Below are 27,565 nucleotides of genomic sequence, written 5' to 3'. Positions count from 1 at the left end.
ATAAGTGTAGTGCAGGTCTATGATGATTTTTAGTGCTACTATCATCTAGTTCTGATTCTGGTTCTGTCTTGGTTAAATCCCAAGTAGTCCTGATTTTGAACTGTTGTAATCCTGTTTTAATTCAGGATCAGTTCTGGGTCTGGTTGAATTGGGGTTTAGTCCTCGTGTCTTGATACAGGCCTGACTTTGTTCTGCCTTGCTGCTTAATTAAAAAACTAGTTTAAGGTGTCCTGCACATGTGATATATATTTTTCCCTATATGAAGTCATTCTTTTTTGAACAAAACTCAAAACAGAGCCAATTAATCTTTCAGTCATTTCTACCCCCCCCCCCCCCAACGGGGGAAAAAAAATACCACATGCATACTACCCTTTTGGGCTAAGCACCGGGTGTTTCAAATGTCTGGCTCCGCCTCTGGTTCTAAGTACAGCCAAGGAAGTAGAGAGCAGTTTTCCATAGATATTGGAGCAGTTGTAGGAGTTTTCTTTCCTGCATTTTTGCTTTTCTTGGATATTCTAATTCAAACAGGCTGACGGAGTATTTACACGGTGTTGTAGGCAAAATCTAAATGATCTGTGAAGGGGGATGATGGGTAAACAGTAGAGGGCAGCAGTCGGAGAGCTAATGGGCTGGCTGAAACGTGACGAAGTGAAACAGGAAGTGCGTCATTGTGTTTCCTTGTTGACGTTTTGTTTTAGGAAAAGGCGGCAAATGGTGATAGGGCACAGGTCTGTTTCTAGGGCTTGGCTTCAGTTTGTTCGTGGTTTCTGCAACGTTCACCGCAGCACTGACGGACAGTGGTCGGAGATGGCGGGTAAGAGAGGAGCGCTCATCGTGCTGGAGGGGGTGGACAGGGCCGGGAAGACCACGCAGTGCAGCAAGCTGGTTCAAGCTCTGCAGCAGAGCGGCAGGCCGGCTGAGATGATGAGATTCCCCGGTGAGAATGCTTTCCGTTTTTCACCGAAGGAGCTTAAAGTTCTCCTCTGGCTTTAACGTGTCTGACGTGTTGTCCCGGGGCGGTTTTCTTCATGCAGACAGGACCACGACGATCGGACAGCTGATTGGGGCTTACCTGGAGAACAAGAGTGATTTGGAGGACCACACGGTGCACTTGTTGTTCTCTGCAAACCGCTGGGAGATGGTGTAAGACTCTCTACGTTAGTGTGAACATATGTGCCAATGAAAATCTGTGTAAAAAAAAATAAAAAAATCTCAGGTGTGTTCAGTACCTTTAATGAGGTCGGCTTCCTATTGGCTGCAAATCAGTGTCAGTGGGCTGATCCTCGAGCTAACATGTAGGAAGTGACACGTTCCCAAGTTACTCTGATGACAGGCACTGCAGTAGGAATGATACAGAGAAAATGGGAAGCAGTCCATGTTTGGACTTTTCAGTGCTTTAGGTTTACTTCATGCAGTCTTAAACAGGGGCGGATCTACAGGGGTGCCACCTCAAATTTGCATATGACAGTGTTGTTTATTAAAAGAAGCTAGCATTAACACCTTGAGCCTAGCTACAATTAACACTGAATATAAATTCTAAAACTGAATATACTGCATATTGTCAGGCCTGCAGGGTTAAGGCCTGTGGTGTTTTGTGGCAGACAGACTACTTCACTGGCACAATCAATTTGTGTGGCATCTGATTGTTCTGTAAATGTCTTTGTTTACAAAATTTGTGCATAGGTTTTTAAAATGTACAATTTATATTTGCATTTCAAGTTATGAAAATAATTAACTAAACATGTTTGTGGTTTTTACAGTAAAAAATAAACTTTTGCTGACTCTGATTTCATATTTTTTTGTGATTTCAGATCACATGTATTATTACAGTATAGCAATGAAAAAATAACTGTAAATTCAGACATGTGAGGTTGTGCTGAAAATAATGATACCAAACTAAGCAAGGCAAAAAAAAGATCAAGCTGTTATTAAAAAATGGCAGTTATACCCTGGACCCCAGAGGGTTAACCTAATAAAACATGAAATATTAGGTTTAAATGTTTGGTGATAAATGTGTTGATGACAGTGCAGATTTCTGGCATTTTGTTTACATTCAAGCACAAAACAATCAGATTATTTCTGATATAAAAATGACTATGAAACGTAAGTTAGACTTGTGATTGTAAATGAACCGCCCCATGTTCTGTAGCTTTCTGGTTTTTATAGTTATTGGGCTACATTAATTTTTATTATATAGGCTATACACTACATAAAATCAAAATTCACATGTTTTATGTAACTGAAATATATAATTATGTGGGCTAAAGAAAATATATTTATATGAAAGGTGTATACTTATTGCAGTTAAATTATTTTAATCATATATAATGCATTTTACAGAATGTAACACCTGCATATGTGTAAAACAAAATGTCTTTGCCTAAACACTAATGGTCTGGCTCAACTGGAGACACCAGGCTAATAAAACCCAACAGTGTGATCAGCAGCTGGACGAGTGTTTTAATGTCAGGTGTAAAACCTAAAGCAGACAAACGGGTGGATGAAGAGGGAGCAAAGATTTCTGATCTTGTCTTTCTTTTAAAAAAATGAAGGGACAAATTCTGAGCAAAACGCTAACAAAGCAGAAACCCAGTGATTTGTATTGATGGCTTTGTTTAATTTATTTCAGTAGCATTTTTTTTTTTTTGTGAAGAAAAACTCAGATGTTAGTTTTTATAGGACACCCCAGAAAGTTCATTGTGAATTTTATGAATCAATAGCTTATTACGTGTGAATTTATTTATTTTTTATAATGAAAAAAAAAAAAAGAAAAGTCATGATTTGCAGATAATTGTAGCAGTTTGATCCTCTTGAGATCAAACTGGGCTGCCTGTGGCATGTGAATTAAAATGGTTTGAGACCCTGTAACACAGGCTTTGAGCCTTATGGCTGAACGGACTATCTGTTTATTGATGCACAACTAAATATTTCCTAAATCAATATCACATTTTTAAGGTTTCCTAAAAAGTAAAATCATTCTATGAAAAAATCAGTTAGTGCTTCCCACCTCAGAATCAGCTGATTTATTTTTTTACAGCAAGTTTAGTACAATCAGATAAGCCATGTTCATTTTTTTTTTTTTTACTTCATGCTATGAATGTTGTAAATCACAGGTCCTTAAAAGTGCATAGTGGTGAGTTCAGTTTCACGCTTTTTTTATTTTTATTTGCATTGGTTCCTTCTCCAGTTTTTTAAGTGCAAATGGACTGATTGGCAAACACGACAGCAAACACTGCTGGTTGTATCAAATGTGCTGACATTTTTGTTTCATTTCCTTTAAGTCTTTACACAGCCTAACAGATTCTAATCCACAGGCCTTTAATGAAGAAGAAGCTGGAGCAAGGCATCACTCTGGTTGTAGACAGGTATGCTTTCTCTGGAGTTGCTTTCACCAGCGCTAAGCCGGTAAGTGCATTTATTCTGCTTTTCAAACTCCATCCATCAGTTCGGTATTGCAACATGCAGTCGAGCGTGACAGATGGAGGTTTTTTGTCTTCTTCAGGGCTTCCGCCTGGACTGGTGCATGCAGCCTGATGTGGGACTGCCAAAGCCAGACCTCGTAATGTTTCTGCAGCTGAACCCGGCCGAGGCTGCTCTCAGAGGACAGTTTGGGCAAGAGAGATACGAGACGAGCGTCTTCCAAAGAACAGTGCAACAGCGGTTTGAACAGCTGATGAAGGATCAGACAGTAAACTGGCAGGTATGAGGGAAGCCTGAATGGAAGATTTATTCCGACAGGATGTTTAAAACGGGGATGCATCGGGCCGATATCTGTGTGATCAGGTGCCACCTGTCAGCTGCAAAGCACCGCCTAAACTCTATTTCGTGCCTGCGACACCAACAGCTTTTCTTCATGTCTTTATAGTTGCACTGGCTTCCTTTTCCTGATCAGTCTGTGCCATCACATACAGTAATGTATCATGTTACCACCTCCAGGGTTATTTTACTCCACCTGTCTTCATCAGGTCCACTCCACACTGACAGGTGTTGGTGAGAGCAGTATAAAGCTTGACTTGCACTGCAATGACTGAAGTGAATAAATACTGTGAACAATGAGAGTATGCTTTATCTTACTTTATCTTGGGCCTAGTGTTATTTATTGTTCTAGAAATAAGAATTCAGAATGTGAATTCTTGGATAGTTTTCATTTTTACAAAGTTATTAAAGCAGTCTGAGGTTCTCTTATGGGGCTTTCACACAGGACGTATCATGCACAGAGCTGTGCTCACTACTAGAATCAGCGAGCTGCAGAGCAAAGAGCTAAACAGGCAAAGCTTCACCACCGTTAAACTCCACAGCTGCATCTATTTGGATAGAAACCCGTTTCCAAGGAAGTCTTTTCCTCCTGTGGTTCTGATATGAACTTTTCCACTCTGTCTGCTGGATGTCTTCTTTCTACTTTAGTGCAGTCCAAGTTTATATTTGCTGAACTGTGGCAGCGGTGTCTGCAAGCACTCCAATGCTGCCTCCTGTGTGAAAGCACCTCCACAGTCTCTTCGTTGCATCTTATTAACGTTAAACTATCTGGAAAAAGACTAAAGTCGCCGATTTGTTCTAATTATCGAAATTTTCTTCCTCAGGTGATCGATGCAGCACAGAATATTGAAAATGTTCACAAAGACATCACAGCCCACAGCCTCAATGCCATCAACAAAGCACAGAACCTGCCGCTCGGAGAGCTCTGGAGTGAAACTCTTAAAAACTAAAGTCCTCTCCTGCACCCCACAAACTTCATCCCACACGTTTACTTGAGTAAAATATTACGTCCCACACTTGTACAAGTCAAGAGAGCTATACAAATTGAAATTCAGCTCTTTTTATTTTTGCTTTTTTCATTCTTTTACATAACTATTGTTCTGTCACCTGCCTATATACTGCTTTGATTAAATAAATAATCTTCCAATGGATGAGTGTATATGTTTCAGACTTGGCGAGGATACAACTAAGACAACTTGTCTTCAGATTTGACTAAATTTGGTTTCGTTACAGGCTGTTACAGACGTCAGTTATTAGTGACAAACCGCGTAAGCCGTGGGCATCATGACCGCACCGTGTTTCTACACAACATAAAACTGTTATGGCAATTTTACTAATGGAGTCAGGGAAAGGCACCATATCACTTCAGAAGAAACATTTAAAAGTGTTAAGACTTAAATGGAAACATGTGTATGTGAAGATGTGCATACAGAATTTATCCTGAGCTCCTGCTACAGCTCCCCTCCACACCCCTTCCCTCCCCTCCCTCAGGCAGTCTCAATGATGGAGCATTCGGAGGCTGTGTGCCACACACTGACTACACCACTGGAGCTGGACTGGCTCAAGAGTTTTCCAGTTCACGTTCCTTCACTCAGGCTTCCCTTCTGATTCAGAGAAGACACGGTGAATCTTCCGTCCGCCATCGAGAACAGCAAATCATTGTTCGTTATGTTCGTCACAGGGAAAGGATTTCAAATTCCTCGTCCTCTGAATCGAAGAATCGCTCCAACCTGTCTGAGTCTGAGAAATCTGCAAAGGAAAATTTAAAAGAAAAATTTAAATTAATGTTTATTAACTCTGTGAGTTAAGACACCAGAAACAGTGTTTTATTTATCTTTAGGGGGGATTCACACATCTTCCTTGCTGTCATGCATTTTCTTGTTTGGTGAGCTTTACGACCAATCAGTGTAGCATTATTGCCACTGGCCCCCCTCTTAAAGGGGGGTAAAAAAAAACCAAAAAAAACCAAACATTTTTTGTTTGGGGGGGTTTTTTGTTAACACCCATCAAAAACTAACTTTTCTTACCAAAACGTCCTCTTGCTTTTTTTTCCTCCCAAAAGAAAGAGCTAGAGAGTAGCTACAACACTCCCCTCACAGAGTTGAATTCGTTTTTAGCATATTTAAGAAAATAATTTGCAGTATATTTACCAGGAGTAAGGTTAAGGGTGTCCACGCTGACCATATGAGAGGGCTGGCTGTCTACGAGTTCGAACATAGGCAGGGTCCCTCTGTTGCAGGACAGCTACAAGACAAGGACAATTATTTTTGCGATATTCCAAAAACACAGCGATGCCTTTATTAAGTTGTAATAAACAAAAATTAATGTTACAGACAGAGAGAGACACACCCTTCTTATGCGCATACACCAGTCATCAAACTCATCCTCTGTTCTGCAGAAGAAACCCTGGAAGAGCACAGAAAACACATTTATGTCTAACTATTAATATTCATATCTGCACACAACAGCCTGTGTGTCATCTGATATGTTGTTCTGTTGATTGTTGTATCAGCCGGAGGCACTTCTGAAAGGTCTTTGGCAGCATCTGGACACAGTATGACATTTTTTCCAAGCCCATCGTTATTCCACTAGCTCTTTACATGCCTCCACTGCCTTATCAGACTCTTTCATACTTTCCAACAAATGCTGGACAAACTTGGGATGAGATCTGTTAACATCTGTTAACCTAATGGAAGGTTCAGCTATGGATCTTTTTCTTTAGTTAGTGGGTAATCTGTTTTCCCCTTTATTATCCTCTTTACTGTACGGAGGAAAATACTGTCAGACATAAACTGCTCCGTGGCGCAAAAAAAGGTTGGGGACCGCTGGTCTAAGAGACGAAGACTGTTCTAAGAGCTCTGCACTGTCAAACTCTCCCTGGCAGTCCTACCGCTGCGATGGATGGGTCCAGTTCACAGATGTGCATGCGACAGGGTGGGTGCTGGCAGTGGTACGTCTCATCGGGGACCTGACTGTCTTCAGACGGCTCCACTGCAGGCTGTGTGGTGTGTGGGTCTAAATAGATGAGTTCTTCTCCTGGGGACAAAAACACGTGTTCAGACCCAAGCGGTTAACTTAATGAAGGTGTTTAAGAAGAGAAGGAAAAAAAAGAATCACATGATGAACATGAGCTGTTTAGAATGCACAGTTTATTTCACAAACACAGAGACTAGACATACCGACATAACCAATGAAGTAATGGGCACTGTTGGGTTTTCCCCCAATAACACCAAGGGACTGAGGCAGCATGAAGCATTGCTGTGAAAAGAGACAAGAGGGTTTATCTCACCCCAGCTGTGGCTGAATTTGGCTTATATATATATATATATACACACCATGCTGGCACTGAATGTCTCCTCAAAATCCCTTTCACTAAATTAAAATCTATGATAACTTAACGGGAGTTTTATTCAGGTACCGTTCTTGCATTGTTGATCCCATAATGCTGTCAGTCATGAGGGGTCATTAAATTAATAATGAAGCTTTTTATTTCCGTTTCAGCTGAACAGAGATGTGCTTTTTACTCCATGTGTTAGACGCTGGGATTGAGAAGCGGGCAGTGGCTGGAGTTGTGGCATACATAAATTCTACAGCACTGAGATTATTGAATCTGTGGAAGTGGCTTGTAATTCTGGAAGTGGATACAGATTTAAATTAGCAGAAGCTGCTTTTGAATACTTTTGTATCTTGGCACTGCTGATGAATTATTTATCTTGTTCCCAAACAGGCATCTGCACTACCCACAACCCTTTTAGAATTTTAGTACGGATAAAAGTCAGGCACACGGAGACTACATCCATTATCTGACTGAAAAGCCGAGGACACTACATGCTCAGACTGTGGTAACTTTTAAATAGTTATTTTCCTGGTCACTAACATAAAAGAGCATCCAAAGACAGAGCATTTTGCTCATCCTGCATGACTTTCTGACTGGTGGTTGGTCACACTTGCTCCAGGCTCCAGTTGCCTAGGTAACCGTCTGTAAATGTGTGTACCAAGCTGTTGTGTGTCAGTCAACTGTATCATTTGCTCTCATTGGTTGTCATTTTGTAGTTTAGAATAGTTTTGCCTGAGCCCACTTTAATTCACCAACAGTTATATCAGCTGTAGTCTGGGCTCAGTGTCATTGACTTCTAAGGTCTCTACGCTGCTACTTCCTTCATGTGTGATTCTCCTTAACAGTATTGGATTTCTGATTTCTAAATGCCTCACATTCTACAGTTCGTCATTATGTCACTTCTTTGTGGTTACCTGTCATTTTTCCCATTTTGCAAATCACATCTGCACTGACAGTGCTCATTTTTCATGATACAGTGGCCATAACTACTCACAGAATTAGTTGTGTCATTATGCTGTACATGCTAGTTTCTCACCTTGAGGGTATCAATGTAGGCATCATTTATATCGCTCAGGCCCAGCCTGAGGGGGATGAGCAGTACCAGAGGTCTCCAGAGCGCCGTCTCCTCCTCAGCCATGGCACACGCTCCCTCCAGGCATCCATTAAGCTCCCCAACTCCCTCCGATTCTCCATAGGCTCCTGCAGCATCCAGCCAGGGCATGCAAAGGCGCTCTACAGAAAAATGATCACAAAAACCAGAAAATTACTCAGATTACTGTCGACCATGCTGCCAGTACAATACAGTGAAGGAAAACTACACCAGATACAAATTAGGTCTGTGTAGAGTTATGCTGCTACTGGTAAATTAAGTAGCAGCATAACTCTGTCTTTGGATGAACTTGGTTTCTTTGCAGAGACTCATATCAATCTGTAGATGTTTACACACAGAAACTGTTAGATTTGGTCAAACAGGAACTGTGTAAACAGTCCACAGTTGCAACACAGCTGCACTCACTGATCTCCTCGATGACCACAGTGTTGTCCATCGCCACGTGTACAACTACTTTGCTCCACGTATCAAACACCGCCAGCTTCCTGAAAGCAAAACAGCACAGTCACACGTTTTAATTTTACCCCAGCGCTCCAAAACACTAGAGAACTGCCCACCCTCTGGACTTCCTGGTCCACTGGGAGGTTTGTGAGCCAGTCTGATGGAGGTGCAGCCCAAAAATGTAAATTTCATGGGGCAAACAGGAAATTTTCATCAAGTTTCAAAACATGGTGGTTCCGTGTTTCTAACGTTTTTGTGTTTTGTGTTTTGATTAGCGTGAAATACGATTCTGAGACTATATGTGATGTCACAGCACCGTAATTCACTTTAGCAGGAAGCTCCTGACAGCAACACTTTTGACAATCCGAATCAGCGCTTTTTTTTACATCCATATGAGTTACCCCTCAGACATAAAAGGGTTATGGGGTATAGACGTCACCCCGCTGGGCAAGTGGCTTGAACACCAAAGTTGTGAATGAGATATCTCCAAAACAAGTCGATGTAGGACTTTGAAAGGCAGGTGCATCTATGAAAAATCTCAGACCAGTACAAATACTGGTGACCTTGAACTCAAGGTCAAGTTCAGACATCAACGGGTAGACCTGGTGACCGCCAGTATGTTTATTTGTTTGGAAAATGTACACAAAAGGGGTACTTCATGTTAGAAATGATTAACCAACCAATCAGCATCCATTGGGAGACTGCTAGTATTTATGTGCAGCTTGCCATTCACTGTAAGAAAACTATGGGGGGGTGGGGGGGGGGGGGGGGGGGAGCTAAAAAAAAAAAATTACATTTAAATTCAGATGTTTTATTTATACTGAAAAATGTATTTTTTGTCTAGAACGAGTTGTAAGGAACTATTTTAGCTGGTGTTACATATAAAAGTCAACTTAAAGGAATTTGAATTGCAAATAATAAAAATACCACACTGGTATGCTGCACACTAAGTGATATCAGAGTGGAATTGGGGGTTTTTACTCAGCTTTTTTTTCCCCTGTTCTTACCAGGATTCTTTTTGATTTTCCTGCAGTAGTGATAAATGTCTGAAAAATGAAAATAAATAGCTGACCGATGAGCAGAAAAACTATAGTCCAGAAAATGCTAATGGATTAAAGACCAACAAGTAGCAAGTCAACAATTACCCCATAAACTTGAGAGCAGCAGAAATGCACTAAAAATGTTTAAGGCCTTAAAGACACAAATAATGTGTGCTTAAGAGAAATGCTGAACACAAAAACTGTTGTTTGCTCACAAAAATGTTGCACAGCACAGCTTTAATCTTTAATTTACAGAGCACAGAGCCAGTAATTCCTTTGTTCCAGCTTTCAAAATGTGGGGATTTCTTGCTCATTTTGGCTTTGTGTGTTTGCGTGAAGTCCACAATGGACCCTTGTGGTACTTTCCTGTACTTACTTTAGAACCTGGGCAACTGTGTTTGGTCCATACCACTGGCCAATAGGCTTTCCCTCTCCAACTCCCATTTGAGCTGCAGCATTTAATAAGAACAGAAGAAGAATTTCCTGTGAAGTCTTTCACTCAAGCCTTTGTGTAACTGGAATGGTTTGAAGCTCACTACTTACCAATTTGATGGATGGAATAATAGCTGTCTTTTTTGTCGATGAAGGCGTTGAGAAGACTGATGTACTCCTCTCTTTGTTTCTGGCCTTTGGCCCATCTCCAATCTGAAAACAAAAAGGTCAGTTATGAAATCTGTCAAAAACAAGCCTCGTTTCAATTCACTGGAGACGGGCTGTTGGTGCCACGCAGAGATAAAGTCCGCCTTACCTCTTCCTAAATGTCTGCACACCAAGGCCTCGCCCAGAATCATCTGGCCACACCGTAACATACATCCCCACCCCGTGTCTGATGTTGGTCCGGTCCCCCCTGTAACAGATTCATGGGTCACCCATAACTCCTTTTGATAGCCAGAGGTCACATTAGAAACATGTGACAGAAGTTACGAAGACCAGAACTGACCAATCGGTGGGAAGTTTTTTCTGTATGTGAACCACAGCCGTGAAGTGACATCTGATAAAATCTCATCTTTCTCTACAAGTCAATACAGACATGGGCATATTACAACATATCCAAATCTTAATGACAAAACAGAGTGGCTGACTTTGTGATGTGTTTCGTAGGTATTGAAATTTTCATGCGAGAAGATTCAAGTCCCACCTGTGAGTGCATTGTATTCTTTACCCAAGATCCACACAGGCTCCGAGGTCTCGGGAAAATCTTCAAACTCAACAAATCGAAGTGTGTCGTATGTCAAGGTAGCTGCAAAAAAAAGAAAAAGAAAAGAAAAAGAAAGAAAGAGTCTGAGGGAAAATAAAGCTGTTTTCACTCTACTCAACTCGGGCAGCTTACACGCTGACAGCTGAGGTGGTTTATCTCTTGCTGTGCAGTGCATGTGAGTGAGGACCATATTCAGACTTGTCAATAAATGTCAGGTGATCACCAGCATTATCACAGGCCATTTATTGCAGCTGATAAACATGAACCTATCTCTCAGGGAGTAGAGATGGAGTATCCATTAGTTGCTGGAGTGGACTCTAAACCACATCCAGGAACAAAAATTTGGGGGCTTTTAAGAAACTGATTAAATCAAGTGCTCACATATGTTGCAGTGTCCTGCCTTTAAGCACTTAATATCCAAACCATTCAATTCAATTTATATAGCACCTAAATCCCAACAACACTTGCCTCAAGGCATGTGAAACTATAAGGTAAAGACCACACAATAACACAGAAAATCTCAGCAATCAGGCGACCCACTATGGTTTAACACTTGGTGACAGCGGAAAGGAAAATCTCCCTTTTTACAGGAAAAAACCTCTTGTTTGTAGTAACTTCTCTAAGTCAACATATAATCTTCTGCAGACTGCCTGCCATGCACAGGATCAGCAATCCAAAGCAATGGACAGTGCACAAGAGAAGTGAAGGGAGTGCATGCAGGACGGAGTGGGTGGAGAAGTGTCTGAAGTGGTTTATGTCAAATGGGTAGCAGAAAGAACAAAAGGGAAGGTTAAGAAGATGGTAGTGAGACCTGCTGAGATGCATGGTTTTGAGACTGTGGCACTGATGAAAAAACAGGCCGGTGATCTGGAGGTGGCAGAGCTGAAGATGTGAAGACGCTAGATTTTCATTGGGCGTGACCAGGATGGATGAGATTAGGAACACATACATCAAAAGGGCAGCGCACATGTCACAGTTTGGAGAAAAAGTCTAAAAGTAAGGCTGAGAAGGTTTTTGACATGTGCAGTTGAGAGACAACAGATATGTGGGCAAAAGATGTGGAAGGCTGAAAAAAGGAAGAAGACAAAAGATGTGATTTATGGATGTAGTGAGAGAGGACATGGAGATGGTTGGTGTGACAGAAGTGGATGGAAGACATAGTGTAAGATGGAGGTAGATTATCTAACATGAGGACTCCTAAAAGAAACAGTCGAAAGAAAGAAAAACACTGCCACAAGACCAGGAGAACCTGTATTTGTTTAGTGTCAGGTTAATGTGGTTAACAACTGTCTATTTGCTTCTTACGATTGCTCACTGCTTACATAACACGCACAGCGAAATTCCCTAAAAAAAATTGTTCTCAATTAAGTTTTTTCCTGTTTAGTTAACCCCAATCTGAACCAGCCTATCTAAGCATAATCTAGCATACCCTCTAAAACAACCAGAAAACTGCCTTTTGAGTCATGAGCAGCTAGTAACCACCAAGAAAATGTATGAAGCTGAATTAAACTCTGGAAGTAGAAGCCTTGCTGGGAGCTAGGAGCAAAGAGCAGGTACCATCTGGATCCTGTAAGCCTCTGGTGCTTCATTTTAAATGTGAAACAAAGTTGGAGACAGCAAGTCAATCAATATTTGAAAGACAAGTATGGAGAGATCACTTTTATATTGAGAGGACTTTATTTTGAAAGGCCATGCCACTTGAGTCAGTGAAAAACACTCATCCATCAGTCTGAAAATGATTCTTCCATGCTCGTACTTTAAACTCAGAGTCAGATAATTTTACTGATCCAAAAAAAGCAATTCATTTGCAACTTACCTACACAACCTACTTGCAAAATAGCAATAAAGTGAAGAAGATGGACAAAAAATACATAATAGATTGACAAAGAAATGTGTATAAAAATTAGTAATCATAAAACCAAGTTATTCTAAATGACCACTGCAAAAGTTAAGGGATTTAATAGCTGGTACAATGAAGGATTTTAAATATCTCTACTTGTTCTACAGTGGGTTACAAGGTAGTAAGGACCTGTTACTTCCTGAACACAAGAGATAAAACTTGGTCATGATGTTTAATAATAAGTGAGCACAAATTTCTCTGCCTAACCCGCGTGATTTTGGAGCAAGTGCTAACAATGCTGCTGAGGGAGTTTCTATCATTAAAAGCTAAAAACATTAAACGAGCAGATACAAGGAACTGTTAAGGGACTTTCAATAACTGAATAACAAAAAAAACATAAAATTTAATTTTTGTCCCTAAAGACTTGATGAGGATGGTCAATGTCCAACCACAATAACCGGCTAGATTCAGGCTTCTCACTGCAGCTGGAAACACTGCGCTCAAAGCCAAGATAAACTTCAGTACAACAGTAACAAACATCAATAAATGATCGAGTTCTTATTAAGAACAGCATAAAACTCCCATTAAACCTGTTATCAGACACTAGAAAATATCTTAACATGCCTTAATATTCCCACCGAGCTTTAAAAATACGTGTTGCCCACATAACTAACAAGAGTCAGGCTAACAGCAGCTTGATAACCGATGTGATGGTGACAGCGCATCAGCAGGGATGCTCATCTTGGGCGTAACAAAACGTTAGCTAAAAAGTCAAAAGATGTATAGAGGACAAATTATTTAGAACAACATATGGCATCACAAGAAACGACACCTTAATGAACGTTTTGTGATGACACCACAAGTTGTCAAAGCGGGAATCCCGCAGATTTAGCAACAGTAGCAGCAAGCTAACGATAATTAGCAGTTAGCTTTAGTCATCACTTTAGCAGCTAGCGTCACCGAGGCAGGCTGCCAGCTGGCGACGCTGATCCCACCGCGACAGAGCAGAAGTGCCACCGCCAGGTGTTAATGAGTGATGCTGTAGTCATTATGACTTCTAACGAGATTGATAAGGGAGTAAAATATCATATTTTCCTGTAAAATCTCGCTTACCTGCATCCATCCCGACGGTCTTCACCCGATCTTGTTTGTTGTTCTCTGCACTCGGACACGCTGGACCAATGGGAAGAGAAACCTGCTGCGGAATCCGGAAACAGCCGGGACATTTCTGTCAATATCCAATCGAATCTGGCGTGGCGGCTTTAGGACCAATCGGGAGTGCGTGACGTATCCATCCCGTGGAAAGCGGTTTCATGGTGCGTTCACGTACACAAATAAACACCAAAGGTGCGTTCAGGAGAGACCCTTATTTCCCTGCTGTATATAACCAACTGAATGTCAAAACATCTAAAGCAGGGGTGTCAAACTCAAATACACAGTGGGCCAAAATTCAAAACTGGAACGAGGTCGCGGGCTAACATTAATATTTATTGTAAAAAAAAATCTTCCTGCAGATTTAAGAATGAATCTCTTCTTATGGACTCAAACAAGTTTTGCTGAAAAACTGAATATGGAACAAGCAAAGCTTAATACTAAACAATATATATATTAGCTGTATAATACCAGCAGGCCAGCTCTAATAATAATTTGGTATGGCTTCGCGGGCCAAATGTAATTAGGCTGCGGGCCAAATTTGGCCCGCGGGCCAGAGTTTGACACCTATGATCTAAAGAGACACGGTCTTTAGAGGTTTATATGGAAACTAATTTAAAAAAATAAACCCAACTGTTAGCCCATTGATTATATAGAAAATATAGACTTATAAATGATGAAAATTGTAGTAGTAGTGTTATCAATAGAAGAGTGTAGGTAAATGGGTTGTAAACAGCTTACATCAAGTCAAATGAGGCCAAATTCTTTTCTGAAAAGTTTCCCTGTGAATGAAGACCCCAAAATCTGACTTTATTTATTATAAGAGTTTAACAGATATTTCACAGTTTAACACAAATAACTCCTTGCAAAGATGCATGCCATTTTGACCCACTGAATGTGGTTCAGCGGTAACAATAGCCTTCAGTGTTTATGCAGTTTCTTTGCAGCCTACAACAGTAAGTTTACATTTGAAAACAATTCAGTAATTGATGTACAACTAGAGATCAGTCCTGGGATATGAAACAAAAAAAGACTGAAACATAAACACTGAAAAAAACAACAACCTGTAAATACAGGCGTTTTCATTTCATGCACATAGACCACTAATTAATACTTTGTAACGAGGAATCATTTATTCAGGGTTTACAAGTGCTCATCCTTTGGAAAACAGCTGAAAATCGTCATTAATGGCTCCAGACTTTACAGATTGCTTTAAGAATATTTTATTTATGTCTGCATATTTATAGTCATAGACCATTCACACACATTTATGTATTTAACATGCCATATAAACAGTGAAATTATTCATGGAATAAATTCTACTCACGAAATGAAAGTGCTCAGAAAAAAAACATGTTGCAACTCACTGCAGTTTCAGTACAGCAATATAACAAACTCCCTCACAGTGACCACTGAAGATGAATTAAGGGGCTGTACATAGAGACTTGGTGTAAGCATTGAAGCCCATTAAAAAACTAAAATGTTCTAATTTTATATCCTAATAAAAAAGTATTCATAAATAACTCAGGATAAAGCTTAATCTCAGCTTCAACATTTGTAATCTTAATGTTTACTATGGATTCACCAGGTAGAATAAATGTATGGTCTACCCTTTTTATAACAAAGGTACATTTCACCCCAAAACCAAAACTGCATTGATTCCCTCTGGTCTATGGTCTTATTGATCCTTCTAGAGTTTGGATCAATGCCACCTGTTTCATCCAACTGTAGAACCAACAAGCTTATGCCACGGTGAGGATTACTCCTCCTGGAGTATTGATCAGAATGTAATCACACTTAAACACAATGATCACCTAATGGGTTTCCATCCAAATTTGTTTCATCAAGGTCAAGGTCACATTTGCCATTTTACAGATAACAGCACACCATGCATCGTTTTGCAGAAATCATGACAGAGTTACTCATTTAAAAAACAAATAAAAACTATCTGCAAACTTTGTTGTCAGCAGTTTGATGAGAGACTGACTTTCTTTCTAAAAGGTTATTGTTTTTTGTTTGTTTTTTTACAGTTAACATTTGTTAACTGTATCGCTGGAATTAGCTATGGTAAAATTTTATTTAGTAAAAAGAAAATAGTGAAACAGGGCTGATGATTTAGCGTAAGAGGCATTGCTGCTGAGTTTTCAATGCTTTGAGCATCAAAGGGCCGTTGTCATTTAATTTTTATTATTTTCAAGAGAAAGCTGACATATATAAACCTGTCACCTCCAAAAACAGCAACTCACGCCTGAATAATGTAGACTGACATACAGCATAAGAGGGCCAGAGGAAAATCTGTCAATCTGACATTGGGACGAACTGTCACTTTAAATGCTTTCAGAACAAAGTTGAAGAGTGACTGTAGGAATGGAGAGAAAATGTCAAAGCTGCTGCCAATCATGATAAGAACAATAAAGGCCTGAAACAGAGAATGTGCTGTTCTGAGCATTTCAGACTGCAAAGTCAAAAGAAAAACAAATACACAAACCATGTTTTTTCTGATCCCTCGATATCAAGGAATTTTGTACAGTCCTTAGTTGGTCAAAAATATGTTGAATTTTCTCTTTATCTAGCATGAACTATTACAGCCCAGGCGAAAAGTGTAGATTTCCTCTAATACCAAGTTCTCATGAATGGCCACAGGATCTCGCAAATTATCCTGAGTTGACTTCTCTGTGTATAGGGCTAGTAGTTACCATTTGGTACCACTAGGAGCAGCCAAATCCCTGCAAAACAGGCACCAAGACTGGAAGCTGTGCAGTTTGATGAAAAATGAAAAGCTAAACTTGCTCACAGATGCAGTTTTTATACGTTTGCATCCGATGTGTGCCATTATATAACCATTAATAATAAATAGACAAGGGGAAGCCAAAGACGCGAGGAAAGTTCGCTGTCTGTGAAATGGGTGGGTGTTCATCAACGAGGCTCAGTGCAAATAAGTGTAAACATATTCCAAAGCAGTGGGTGCTTTAGTGGTGTTGGTGGTGTGCAGTGCCGGGCAGTGTGCTCACAATCCACTGTGTCTCTTTTTCTTTCACTTCTCGCGGAGGAGGTGTAGCACGACCGTCTTCAGGTAGTGTCCAAAGGCACAGACAGCAGACACCAGCCAGTGCGAACAGAAGTTAGGGTCAGTGCTCACCACGCACTTTGTTACATCCACCTGCAGGGAGAGACAGAGGAATAAAGATAAGTAAGTTTCACACAAGTGGCAACCTTTGTGGCTGAAAATAAAAACCAACCAAGATATCCAACTTTTCAGGAGAAATCAACATCTTCACCACCTGCTACAGAAAACAGTTTGAGCCAATTTTCCCCCCTTTATAACAACTGTACAAAAGATTTATTTATTTTTACATAATTCACCTGTTGTATGGTTATAATCACTTTATCACTAATCCGGCCCACTCAACATGTGACATGTCTCAATTTTAGCTGTTTGTGAAGTTTGTGCTACTGCTAAGGTGAGTCAAATGTAACTATTTTTTGTGTTACTTAACTCTAACAAGTAGATATTTGTATATTTACTTCCAGATGCATATTCTGTGAGTCATAAACTGTATATAAAGAATGAATGTAGCAACCATAACATCAACCATTTGTTTTGGCATTTTGAAGCCACCATGTAAATATTTTGAAGCTAGAAGAGACCGTATTTGAATAAAAAACTGTAGTGCTAAGTTATTAGCTAAAGCTAGCTTTTAACAAGCTGCATCCATATACTGTGTGTACGGTAGCCCTGAAAGGTCAAACAGACTGCAACTCAAAAAAGTACCAGCAAATAGGAAAATGCTGCAAAACCACACAAAACACAAAGGAAGTTACATGAAATACAACAGAAAACAACAAAATCAAAACAAAACACCACGGAAATGTTTCTGGGGAAACAATAACACTCCCTTTTTCTATTATGTTTTGTTTAACGTTCATTGTGTTTTGTGTGCTTTTACAGCATTGCTGTATTTTCTGGTCTTTTCTTAAGTTGCAGTGCACTTGACCTCACTCTCTGTATGGGTGCAAAGCAAAGACACAAATACCTGCTTATTAATTTTAAGTAGCAGACTAATAAAATACTTGTCATATGATGCAGGTTTAGAACCCAGGAGCCAACTCTAAGGGAGGGAGCGCTAAACACAAAACACACCTTTAAGAGAGTTTGATAAGCAGTCCCAAAAATACAAAGTCCATAAGACAACATACTGACAAAACACAAAGGAGAGACAACACACTCACACACTGAGGGATAATATCATGAGGATGAGACAGTTGAAATAAGGCAGAGGAAAGTTAAGAGTTTAAATTAAACACTGTCCATAGAGGGCCAAACTGTTTTGGAGAAGGCTATAAACAGCATTTCTAGTGCTATAAAGCTGACTTGTTTTTCAGTTGATTGCTAATCAGCTAACTAACTTTAATCAATAACCTGGCACAATACACCTCTAGCTCAAAAAAAAATCAAAGCTGTCAGTGGCTGGTAAGCTTTCTTTCAAAGCAGAATTTCACATATCATGATGTCACCATGGCTATATCCATCGTTTATTTACAGTCTATTGTTTTAACCCTCTGAAGTCTAAGTTGCACTGTCCCGGGCTGTGAGAGTATGTTATTTTTGAAAGCTGTTCTCCCAAGTCTTGGTAATCAGGGGACAAAAATAAATAGAATAGAAGAAAGTAAACCTTCTGACTGACACACATCAAAAGCTATTTTTACTTTTTTTCCCCCAAAGAGTCCTTTTGGGGTTTTTTCCAAAACAGATGGTTAGAGTTTCTCTTCGTGAATGATGACTTGGTTCTCACAGGGTTTAACAGACACAAGAAGACCTTACAATTTCAACATGTGTCCTTCATTTTCCACTAATCTGACAATCTGCAGATATGCAGCAAGCCCACAAGAATGCCATTTTAAAGCCAGAGCCCACACTTAATTCTGAGCACTGCTTACAATACGAGGCCATCTACTCAGACTTTTACAGATAATGAAATACCACAGAGAGTGCAGTTTAGTGTCAGCTCTGACACTAAACACTTCTCCTCCTTCAGCTCCTGCCGCTTCTCCCAGTCACACAACGTTATTTAGGTTTTCCCCGCACACTGACATCATCTGTCAGAGCAGACGTCTCTGGGTTAGAGTGAAAAACAGGTCGCTCATTTGTACTCAGGAGGTCAGTTATACAATGCATCGCTCTCCATTTCGTCACACTCCACTTCTCTCTGAACAAAACAGGCTCGGGTGCCATGTTTCAGAGCGCACGGGCCTGTGGTTCGCTCTGCTGGAAAGGCATTAATGTGCTCTTTCCAGCAGAGCAGAACGCGGACAGAGGCACGTTGTCAGGCATCGTTCCATTTCACACACTGTTTGTCCAGGACTTTATCAGATAGGCTATTCCTATAAACACAATTCTGCAGAAGATCATCCCCTTTCTGTCTGAACCATTTGTTCCAGGTTTTTCCATTTTTTGTAAACAAAGAATTCTAGTTAATTTAAAACAAAAGGATATTGCGATTCTGATCTGGGTGGGTGTAACACGATATGACACACCAATTACAGGTGGAGCATGCTGTTTTTAAATTAGGCCGACAAGCACTGAGAGGATTAATAACAATGAAATATAGTTAGCTTCACTGATTTGTTTCCTCCCAGCCTCTGCTGCTGTTGTGACGAACTTCATCACAGCTAAATAAAATAAAAATGTTATTTTTGAAATGAATTTAATTTAAAGTATTAAATACAATCTTTTTGGTTTAACTTCAATTGAGCCAAATTCGTCAAGGGGCAATTTGCTCAAAGCAGATCATATAAAACACACAAAAAAAACCAAACGACACACACACACACACACACACACACACACACACACCAAGGTTAAAATCAAAAAAGGTTAAAATCAAAAGTCAAACAGACTTTCGGCAAGCTTTAACCTTTTCATGCATGACTTATGACAACCTCAATCAGCATTTTTTTCTTAAGTATTTTTATTCATCTTTAGGCATGAAAAGAAAAGAAGAAACTTAAGAAAAAAATCCTGATTGAGGTTGTCATAATTCATGCATGACAGGGTTAAATAACAATTACAATGAAACACGTCATACATCTATAGTAACATTAACCGCCAGTGGGTGGCAGGGTATGGGATGACACATCAGTGTCCAGTGTGGTGGTTTATGTGCACGTATACCATCAAAACTGACACAAATACAAGAAAATAGCCTTTGAATAGCTGTCCACTGTAGTGACCACTATGTGTGAAAGGGTTAAGGGAATTCTTAAGTTTATTTGACCAACAAAAATGTTTTAATTTAAAACTGATTTATGCCCACAATTAATGTGATCAGTTGAGATTACTCTGCTAGGCCTTAGGAGTAACTGACCTTATGTATCCACTATAGTTGACCTGGATGCCAAAAAGTTCAAAAAAGGAAGAGCTGTGAGTGAAAACACAAAGCAGTGAGGATGAGCCAGGGAGACCAGCAGCAGCTTGGACTGAATGATAAGAAAATGCTGCTTCAGAGGGAGTACTTAGATTTAAAAGTGTGCATGTGCTGTCTTTCTTTAAAACAAACCCTATTTGCTTCAATAAAGTTGTTATCTAATGAAATAAAAATCCCTGTACGCTGAATCACACACGCAGACACACACGTTGCGATTGATAACCACCACGCCCAGCACAGGAGGATGTGCGCTCTCAGTGAAAATGTGAGATCAAGCTGTCAGTAAAAATCCTGAGCTCGGTAAATCTTCAGAAAGCTTCTGAAAACATGCAACCGTTCATTAACATTTGTCGGTGTATGACAAATAGAAAAGACCTGCAGGTGATGAACTGGAATGTATCGCAAAGGCTGTGTGAAAAGAAAAGAAAAATCGCCTCACGTCAACTCAAAGCACAAAACTGAAAAGCGGGACTCTGAAGTTACATGTCCACACAAAGCTCCAGTTTCAATTTCAACCCTGCTCGAACAGCCTAAAGCAAAGTTTCTGACTGCATGTAAGTAAATCACACATAGCGTGGGAAAAGGGGCAGGTGAGCGCCACACTATTTTTACAGCAACCATAAATCCCTTCTACACGTTCACCGTCTCAGTTCAGTACATTTTTACAAAGAATAAAATATTTCTCAGCATATGTGGAGGGAGAGTTTCCTAATGTACATACACAGATACCTGAATATGTAACAGAGGTCTTACTTTGCATTTAGGAAAGCCATTTTAGTAATGGAAGAGCTAAATATTAAATAATAAATTGAAATACTGCACTAGGTAACAATAGTTGTCTCAAGGGACTTTATATTGGAAGAAAAAGTCGTTACAACGTCAGAGAAAGAATGCAACAATCAGATGATTATAAATGAGAAAGCAACTGGTGACAGTAAGAAGGAAGAACTCCCTTTTATCAGGAAGAGAGCTTCAGTAGAATCGGGATCAGGGAGGGGCAGTCATCTGTTTTGCCCGGGGGAAAAAGAAGACTGAAAAGAGCAGCAAAGAGAAACCACGACACATAAGCAGGCTGTGGTTGGTTAAAGTTATAGTCATTTTGGGGAACTGCATTAACTTAACAGACTAGACTAGCTGATGGCTTCCTCTCTTCTTTGGTTTTATGAGCTCTTACTGACACTTAACCCGAACCCACAGATGCCGGCTGTCATTTTCAGTTACTTGTCTCATAGCTGCCACATAGTCGTACATTTATACAGACTAACACACGCTTACGGAAACATACAAACAAGTAATAATAAGTCGTCCTTACCCAGCCTCCTCTCTTTTTTAACCAGGAAGTCAGGCTCTTGCGGACAAACTCCCCCATGCAGTCGACAATGGTATGGACCATTGCTGGATGACCATGGCGTACACAGTCCACCGCCAAGGCTCCCGCCACAGCGTACAAGGAAACCACCTTTCCCCATGTCACACCTTATGAGAGAAAACAAACCACATCTTTACTTAAACCTATGGAAGCATCAATGTCCTGGTGTCTGATGTGTGAGCACATACTGAAAGTCATTATTTCATAAATGGAGAGACCCTGCTCTCCACTTGAATAACTGCAGTAGGATTTAATTCAGCAAATGTGTCTGTCAGCAGCTTTCTTTAAAGGTGGATGAACAAATTATCCAATCTCAGCAGGAGGCCTGCAACAGGGAAAACCCAAACACCAGACCTGGGACGGCAGGCAGGCAGAATGCCTTGCTAGATTAGTGAGCACATCATTTCTCCAACCAAGCTTGCACGCTCAGTAGAGCTTTCTGCCGCCACACCATTTACAGTCAGTGCTTCGGACTATTTTTGTCGTGTTTATATGTCCAACACATACAAACCGAGCCTCGGCTTCATCCATCTCCTCTAACTGTCGTCTGATCTCTTTGAAGAGGAAATCTGGAAACTTGCAGGATGATACTCTAAAGTTTCTGCATATTTCATACTGCTATCAACATCTGATAGGTCAGGAATGTAGTTTTTTTTGAACTGTTCAGAAAGATTTTAAATGTTTGAAAAGGACATGAAGGTATGAAGGTAAAATATAGTGGAAATTAAGCTGTACTCGATACTCGATAGGAAGTAAACCAAAAAAAACAACAACATTCAAGCCATACTCGAGTATGATCTCCCTGCTGCTACAAAAACAACACTATGTAAGTTTTAGGTGCTGTGAATGAGAAAATCAGCTGGAGTTAAATAAGGCTTTCACTGTGGTTACTTTTACAATAAGACACACAACATCAGAAGGGGTGTAAAATATCTATTATTATATTATTATCTATGTTTACTTTTATATAATTAATATATACTTAGTACTACAGGAAATGGAAATTGTAACGTGTAGTCTGTGTGTGTGTCGACTACATGACTAAATGACTACAGCTACACCGTTGCGCGGGTTGCGTTACGATGCCTGAACATATTGCCGCTGTAGTTTATCTTTGTCGTGCGGAAAGCCAAATGACATTTTTAACTGTGCTCGTGCAGATTACACAAGTTTGTGGTCATAATCTGCTGTTGCTCAGGACTTCCTCTTTGTTCTCTTCTTCTGTCGGCACTGCGGTTTGTCCATGTTTACACTGTATTCACTGATACGCAAGTTTTCAACATGAGACTGAGACGTGAGACCTTTTTTTTCCCCCCTTTTTTGCTCGTGGTATTGAATTCCCTTTGTAAGTTATCATAATCAGTTGTGAACTGTGAGAATTAAGGCAGATAATCTTTAAGTTCGCTACGTTTGAATTACTAAGTAACTCTGAACATTACTGAGGACCAGACTGACTGGATTTTCTCTCGTCTCCAGCCAACTGTTCTTTACCTTTTCATCAGACTGCTTTGTTTAAAAATTCCCTGAAGAATAACCCAGCTGGGACTCATGTCTGAACTCCTTGGGTGGGGTCCAAACTGTCTGTAACAATCACTCGCTCCACCATCGTGTTAACCTAATATGGACTGAATGTTTTCCCTCCAGCTCCTTTCATTTGAGGGGGATAATGGCAGCCCTAAAAATGTCTCTCACTAATGGAGAATCCTGTGGTGAGCCTAAATAAGAAGTGTTTACACGACAACGGGCGGCATTATCACTTATACAAAACGTTTTAGTCATTTGTAATTTGTAAAAATAAGTCAAGTAACTCAGTTCTCTAAACTTTCAGTACATCTTTATTTTATCTGTCTCAGGCTTCCTCCTTCCCAGTGATAACCAAAATACGTTCCCTTTTTTCATTTTGAAGTCCAAGTTATTACAGGTTAGACCAGTTAAGAAAGCACCAACATTAGTTCCTGTGATGCAGATCTGCATGGCTTGATTTTCCAGAGTTTGACCTACCTGTGGAGAAAATGTCTGCAGCGACAGCCAGGAAGGCGTCGGACACCACGCTCTCCGATGCCACTGTGATGTTCAGCTGGCGGGCGACGTTACGGTACACATTGGGACGAAGGTACTCCAACTCATCGCCTGTCCAAAACAAGAGAAAGCAAACTCAGTCAAAGCTCTCGCTTTAAAAAAACTCTCAAAACAAAGCTGTGTGGCTTTTAAAAGTAACTATTACACATTATAAGCCACAGCTATCTCGTCCAGTAGCTAGTCATATGGCTAATAAAGGCAATTTTGACCACCTTAGATAATGCCGTATAAAAGATATGACTTTTGAGAGATATTACTGAATAAAATACTTTGCATTTTACAAAATACTTTGTATTTAATCTAATTGGAAAAATGTTGTCAATTGTTTTGATTTACTGGGGAAGCACTTTTGCTCAGTTAGAGACCCTGGCTTGGTCAAAGAGCAAAGACCGTATATTAAACATGGACAATGTCACTGTGAAGTTGAACCCAATGTAAAGATACCCATTTCCTTAATCATGTCATTCCTGAAAATGGCTGAAATTGACCTCACTGAATGCAAATCTACTTCTGGCCAAAAAAAAAAACAAAACAAAACGAAAATAGTTTAAATTATGCGGCCTAATTGAAAGGAAACAATAATAATGTTCTTTAATTACTCATGCAGTGATTTTGATATCACCAATAAACTTCTGGTTAGCCTACATTCTGCTAATGCGGGCTAATTGGTCGGTTAAGACTTCTCAACAGGGCCTGCTTCCATGGAACTGTTTTCAAATAATAATGATGACATATATATTGGGAGTGTAGCTACATCAAAACAGGAAGTCACGTATTTATAAGAAGCAGCTGGTTTGACCGGTCATCAGGAGGCTGGTACTGAAAATGGCCTGCTCACCTGAGGTGTGAAACCATCTTGGTGCATGCAGTAAAGTGTCCCGTATGTCATTCCCTCACAGAAAGATATTTTACTGCAATTAAGACACTGTAAAAAAAAAATCTACTCTACAGACTCAACCTCTTCTATCAAAGAAATAAGGAAATTAAAAAAAAATGTTTACAGTATAAAATTTATATTAACAGGCAACAACTCAGCGTTGAGCTGAGCTTGGACTATCTCGCAGGCAACCCCCTATTAAGCCAGTCAGTCAGTTTTTGAGTTTTCAGAACTTCTTTGGTGAAGTTGTGAAGCCTCAACTTTAGCATTTTCACCGTCACCATTTATAAGTGACAATCACAACACAGCCATGCCCTAAAGGATATCACGCTTTACTGCCCCTTTGGACTCCAGTGTGGATCATAATTTACCTAATGAACATCATGTTGTATTTAGTAAGAATTGAAACTAGGGATTGAATTCATAAACACATCAGGAAAGTGTTTGTAGAAGTCATAGGTGCAGAGAGCAGCGGAGACATTTTCTCATAGATTTCTATAGAACCAGACGACTGTTCAGAAGAATCAGGTTTAAAGCACTTCTGTGCTGGTCTCACTTTTCTAACCCAGAAGCTGTTTCTATCTGTTACATATATTCATTTTACCTCTTGGCTGTTCCCATCTTTGTATTTTAAATCAGGGTATGACAGCCAAGCACCAGAAAGAAAAACAAAGGGACACTGCCCGGTGATAAAACACGGGTTTATCATCTCTCTGAATCTTAATGGAACCCTTTTAACAGTAAACACTTTAGTGAAAGTATTAACTGAGCACTGTAGAAAGACTGAAAGCAGAGGAAAAGAGCTAAACTTTCCAAAGATACCAATAACATCCTGGAGTCTCTGACCCAGCCCAAAAAACTCCGTGACATAAATGTTTTTACACAACATATTTTTGTTGAGATTAAACAAACCAGATATGACATATCAGTTAGTGAGCTTTTAAGATGCTGGAATTAAGTGAGTTTGGTCAGAACATGGCTAGACTGGTCCTCCCTGCTTGGAGTTTTTCTGTTATTTTGCCAGATATTAGTCTGCTATCAAAAAAGGTGAACTATTTATGAAAAAAAGTCTCATTATTGTCGAAGTGTTTTGTAACTCTATTCTTAGAAGGGCACAAGTGGTTTTGTTCAGTTTCACTATTCAGCAACAGTGTACCCCCTCCAGGATTTTCAAAGCTGAGCAGCCGAGTTTCAACATGAACTCCCAGTGAATTATCTGGAGGTGGGACGTTCCCCACGCATGGTAAAGTGAATCCTCCCAGAGTAAGAAAATCCACCACACCAGTTTTTATACTGGGCCAGCATCCAGAAAGAAAAATATTACGCAAACTAAACGGTGACCTTAGCTTTATTATGGGGATTCCTAGGAATCACGTCATGATTCTCTAAATAATAAAGGTGTTCTCCGATAAAGTCGTTTACGTGTTTATTTATTTATAAGTATAAATATAAAATAAAGACATATCTTTATCATAAATCCCAATCTGGCCGTTTAAACGATTAAAATATAGATATATTCCATAGAATATAGAATATTGTGGCATTTGGCTGCACAAAAACGTGAAAGGTGAACTCAGCGCTCCCGGAAACCATATTAGGATTTAGCAGGAATACGATACATTCTTGAATATTAAACACACATTTGAGGGTGATCGCGGGTCTCTGTTTGAATTAAGTGTACTATTGTGCGCAAAAAACGCACGAACGTTTCCCGAAAACTTACCCAGCCATAGCAGGACCGAAGATATCTCTCCCAGTGTCCCACCTGACGCAGCCAGTCCGTGTTCAGGCTTGGACCAGCCGATCCCGGCACGGTTCAGCCTGGAGTGGATGTATTCCCTGCACAGTGCTTTGGCTTGGGACACCAGCTCCTTGTCGGTGGGCGAGCGGTCAAACACTTCAGAGGCAAACACAGAGGAGCGACGCAACATCTCCATGCCCCCGTCACCCTCCTCTGAGTGCGCTCCTCACCTCACCGCCTCCACCGCCTCGCTCAGCGGCCGCTTCTCCCCAGTGGACGCCCCCTCTTCGAACCTTCTCCTTCTGCCCCGTCTCTCTGCTAAGAGAAAGGAAGACTTGTGGAGATTATCCTGCAGAACAAACACGGGGATTAGTTTGTGAATATCTTTTGATAGCCTAGATAAAGCTCCAGGATCCAAACGCAATCAAAGTCTGTCGAAAACCCAGGATGGACACTTCAAGGAGAAGCTTGGCACTATACCTGAAAAGTTGTGTATGAATCCTTAAAGGTGTGCGGACATCAAACATCATCCAAGCGCACTTACCCGAAGTACTATGTCGAGAAGGTAAAAAAAACCCGACATCCTAAGTGTGCTGCATTTTAATCTCGCGGTGAGTAGAAAATGTTTTCACTGACTTTTAATGAGTTACTGCCACGCTGAGTGTAAAAAATGTTTTCCACTTACAGTCTGCAGGCAGGCCTTCCTTCTAAGGGAACTTATTGTGGAGTGAAAGGCGGAGATAAGCTGTAGCAACACAAGCACCGCCCCTCTGCCCCCGACCCACCTCATATAAAAGACACACATACAGGACATGACCCAGTTGTGTCTCAGCAGTTAATTAACAACTGTCTTTATTAAAGGTGTGTCTACAAGATAAATTGTAATTTAAACTTAAGTAGTTCTGATTTGTTGAAAGCAATGAAGCATTTAATGTAGTTTAAATGAAAACAAAACGCGCGTGGTTAAATCAAGTGTGGGATCATAATGGAACATGAGAGCGGTATTTAGTTAACTGAAAGCAGGTTGTGAAGAGATTAGAGGCAGTTCAACAGTAAAATGTTAATAAAAAGCCCTCTGTCTCAGATTAGAAAATGAAAATGGACATGATGAAAGCAGTATTTCAATTTTTTTTTTTTGCTGTATTATGTGATGTAATCTTTTACTGCACACAATTTTTCTTTCACAACAAAGCCAAACC

The 27,565-nt window shown here is 40.2% G+C and overlaps 3 protein-coding genes across 8 annotated transcripts; 1 reads left to right on the top strand and 2 right to left on the bottom strand.

Annotated features, from left to right (window-relative positions):
* Window positions 1-458: 458 nt before the first annotated feature.
* Window positions 459-4,907, top strand: dtymk (deoxythymidylate kinase (thymidylate kinase)). The gene is made up of 5 exons (XM_040040591.1): window positions 459-937; window positions 1,035-1,143; window positions 3,315-3,405; window positions 3,503-3,700; window positions 4,581-4,907. The coding sequence occupies exons 1-5, from the start codon at window positions 625-627 to the stop codon at window positions 4,704-4,706; spliced, it is 837 nt and encodes a 278-aa protein (XP_039896525.1). The 5' UTR covers window positions 459-624; the 3' UTR covers window positions 4,707-4,907.
* On the bottom strand, window positions 4,079-13,970 carry atg4b (autophagy related 4B, cysteine peptidase). The gene is made up of 13 exons (XM_040040589.1): window positions 13,837-13,970; window positions 10,824-10,925; window positions 10,626-10,697; window positions 10,434-10,532; window positions 10,229-10,330; window positions 10,062-10,134; window positions 8,610-8,689; window positions 8,130-8,326; window positions 6,936-7,014; window positions 6,647-6,792; window positions 6,106-6,162; window positions 5,907-6,000; window positions 4,079-5,505 (listed from the first exon to the last, which is right to left on the bottom strand). The coding sequence occupies exons 1-13, from the start codon at window positions 13,844-13,846 to the stop codon at window positions 5,432-5,434; spliced, it is 1,185 nt and encodes a 394-aa protein (XP_039896523.1). The 5' UTR covers window positions 13,847-13,970; the 3' UTR covers window positions 4,079-5,431.
* A 682-nt stretch (window positions 13,971-14,652) lies between these two features.
* boka (BCL2 family apoptosis regulator BOK a) lies at window positions 14,653-27,092 on the bottom strand. 6 transcript variants are annotated; one of them, XM_040040594.1, is made up of 5 exons: window positions 26,847-27,092; window positions 26,349-26,715; window positions 23,671-23,799; window positions 21,613-21,776; window positions 14,653-17,035 (listed from the first exon to the last, which is right to left on the bottom strand). In XM_040040594.1, exons 2-5 carry the CDS (start codon window positions 26,560-26,562, stop codon window positions 16,910-16,912), a joined length of 633 nt encoding a protein of 210 aa, XP_039896528.1. In that variant the 5' UTR covers window positions 26,563-26,715; window positions 26,847-27,092; the 3' UTR covers window positions 14,653-16,909. The 6 variants fall into 6 exon arrangements, with proteins under 6 accessions (XP_039896528.1, XP_039896527.1, XP_039896529.1 ...); XM_040040593.1 differs by having other exon boundaries at window positions 26,349-26,684; XM_040040595.1 differs by having other exon boundaries at window positions 26,349-26,681.
* Between the last annotated feature and the right edge of the window lie 473 nt (window positions 27,093-27,565).

The sequence above is a fragment of the Simochromis diagramma genome, unplaced genomic scaffold, assembly GCF_900408965.1.
Source record: "Simochromis diagramma unplaced genomic scaffold, fSimDia1.1 OVJJ01000026.1, whole genome shotgun sequence".
Classification (NCBI taxonomy): Eukaryota; Metazoa; Chordata; class Actinopteri; order Cichliformes; family Cichlidae; genus Simochromis; species Simochromis diagramma.
This window is presented reverse-complemented; position numbering and strand designations above follow the sequence as displayed.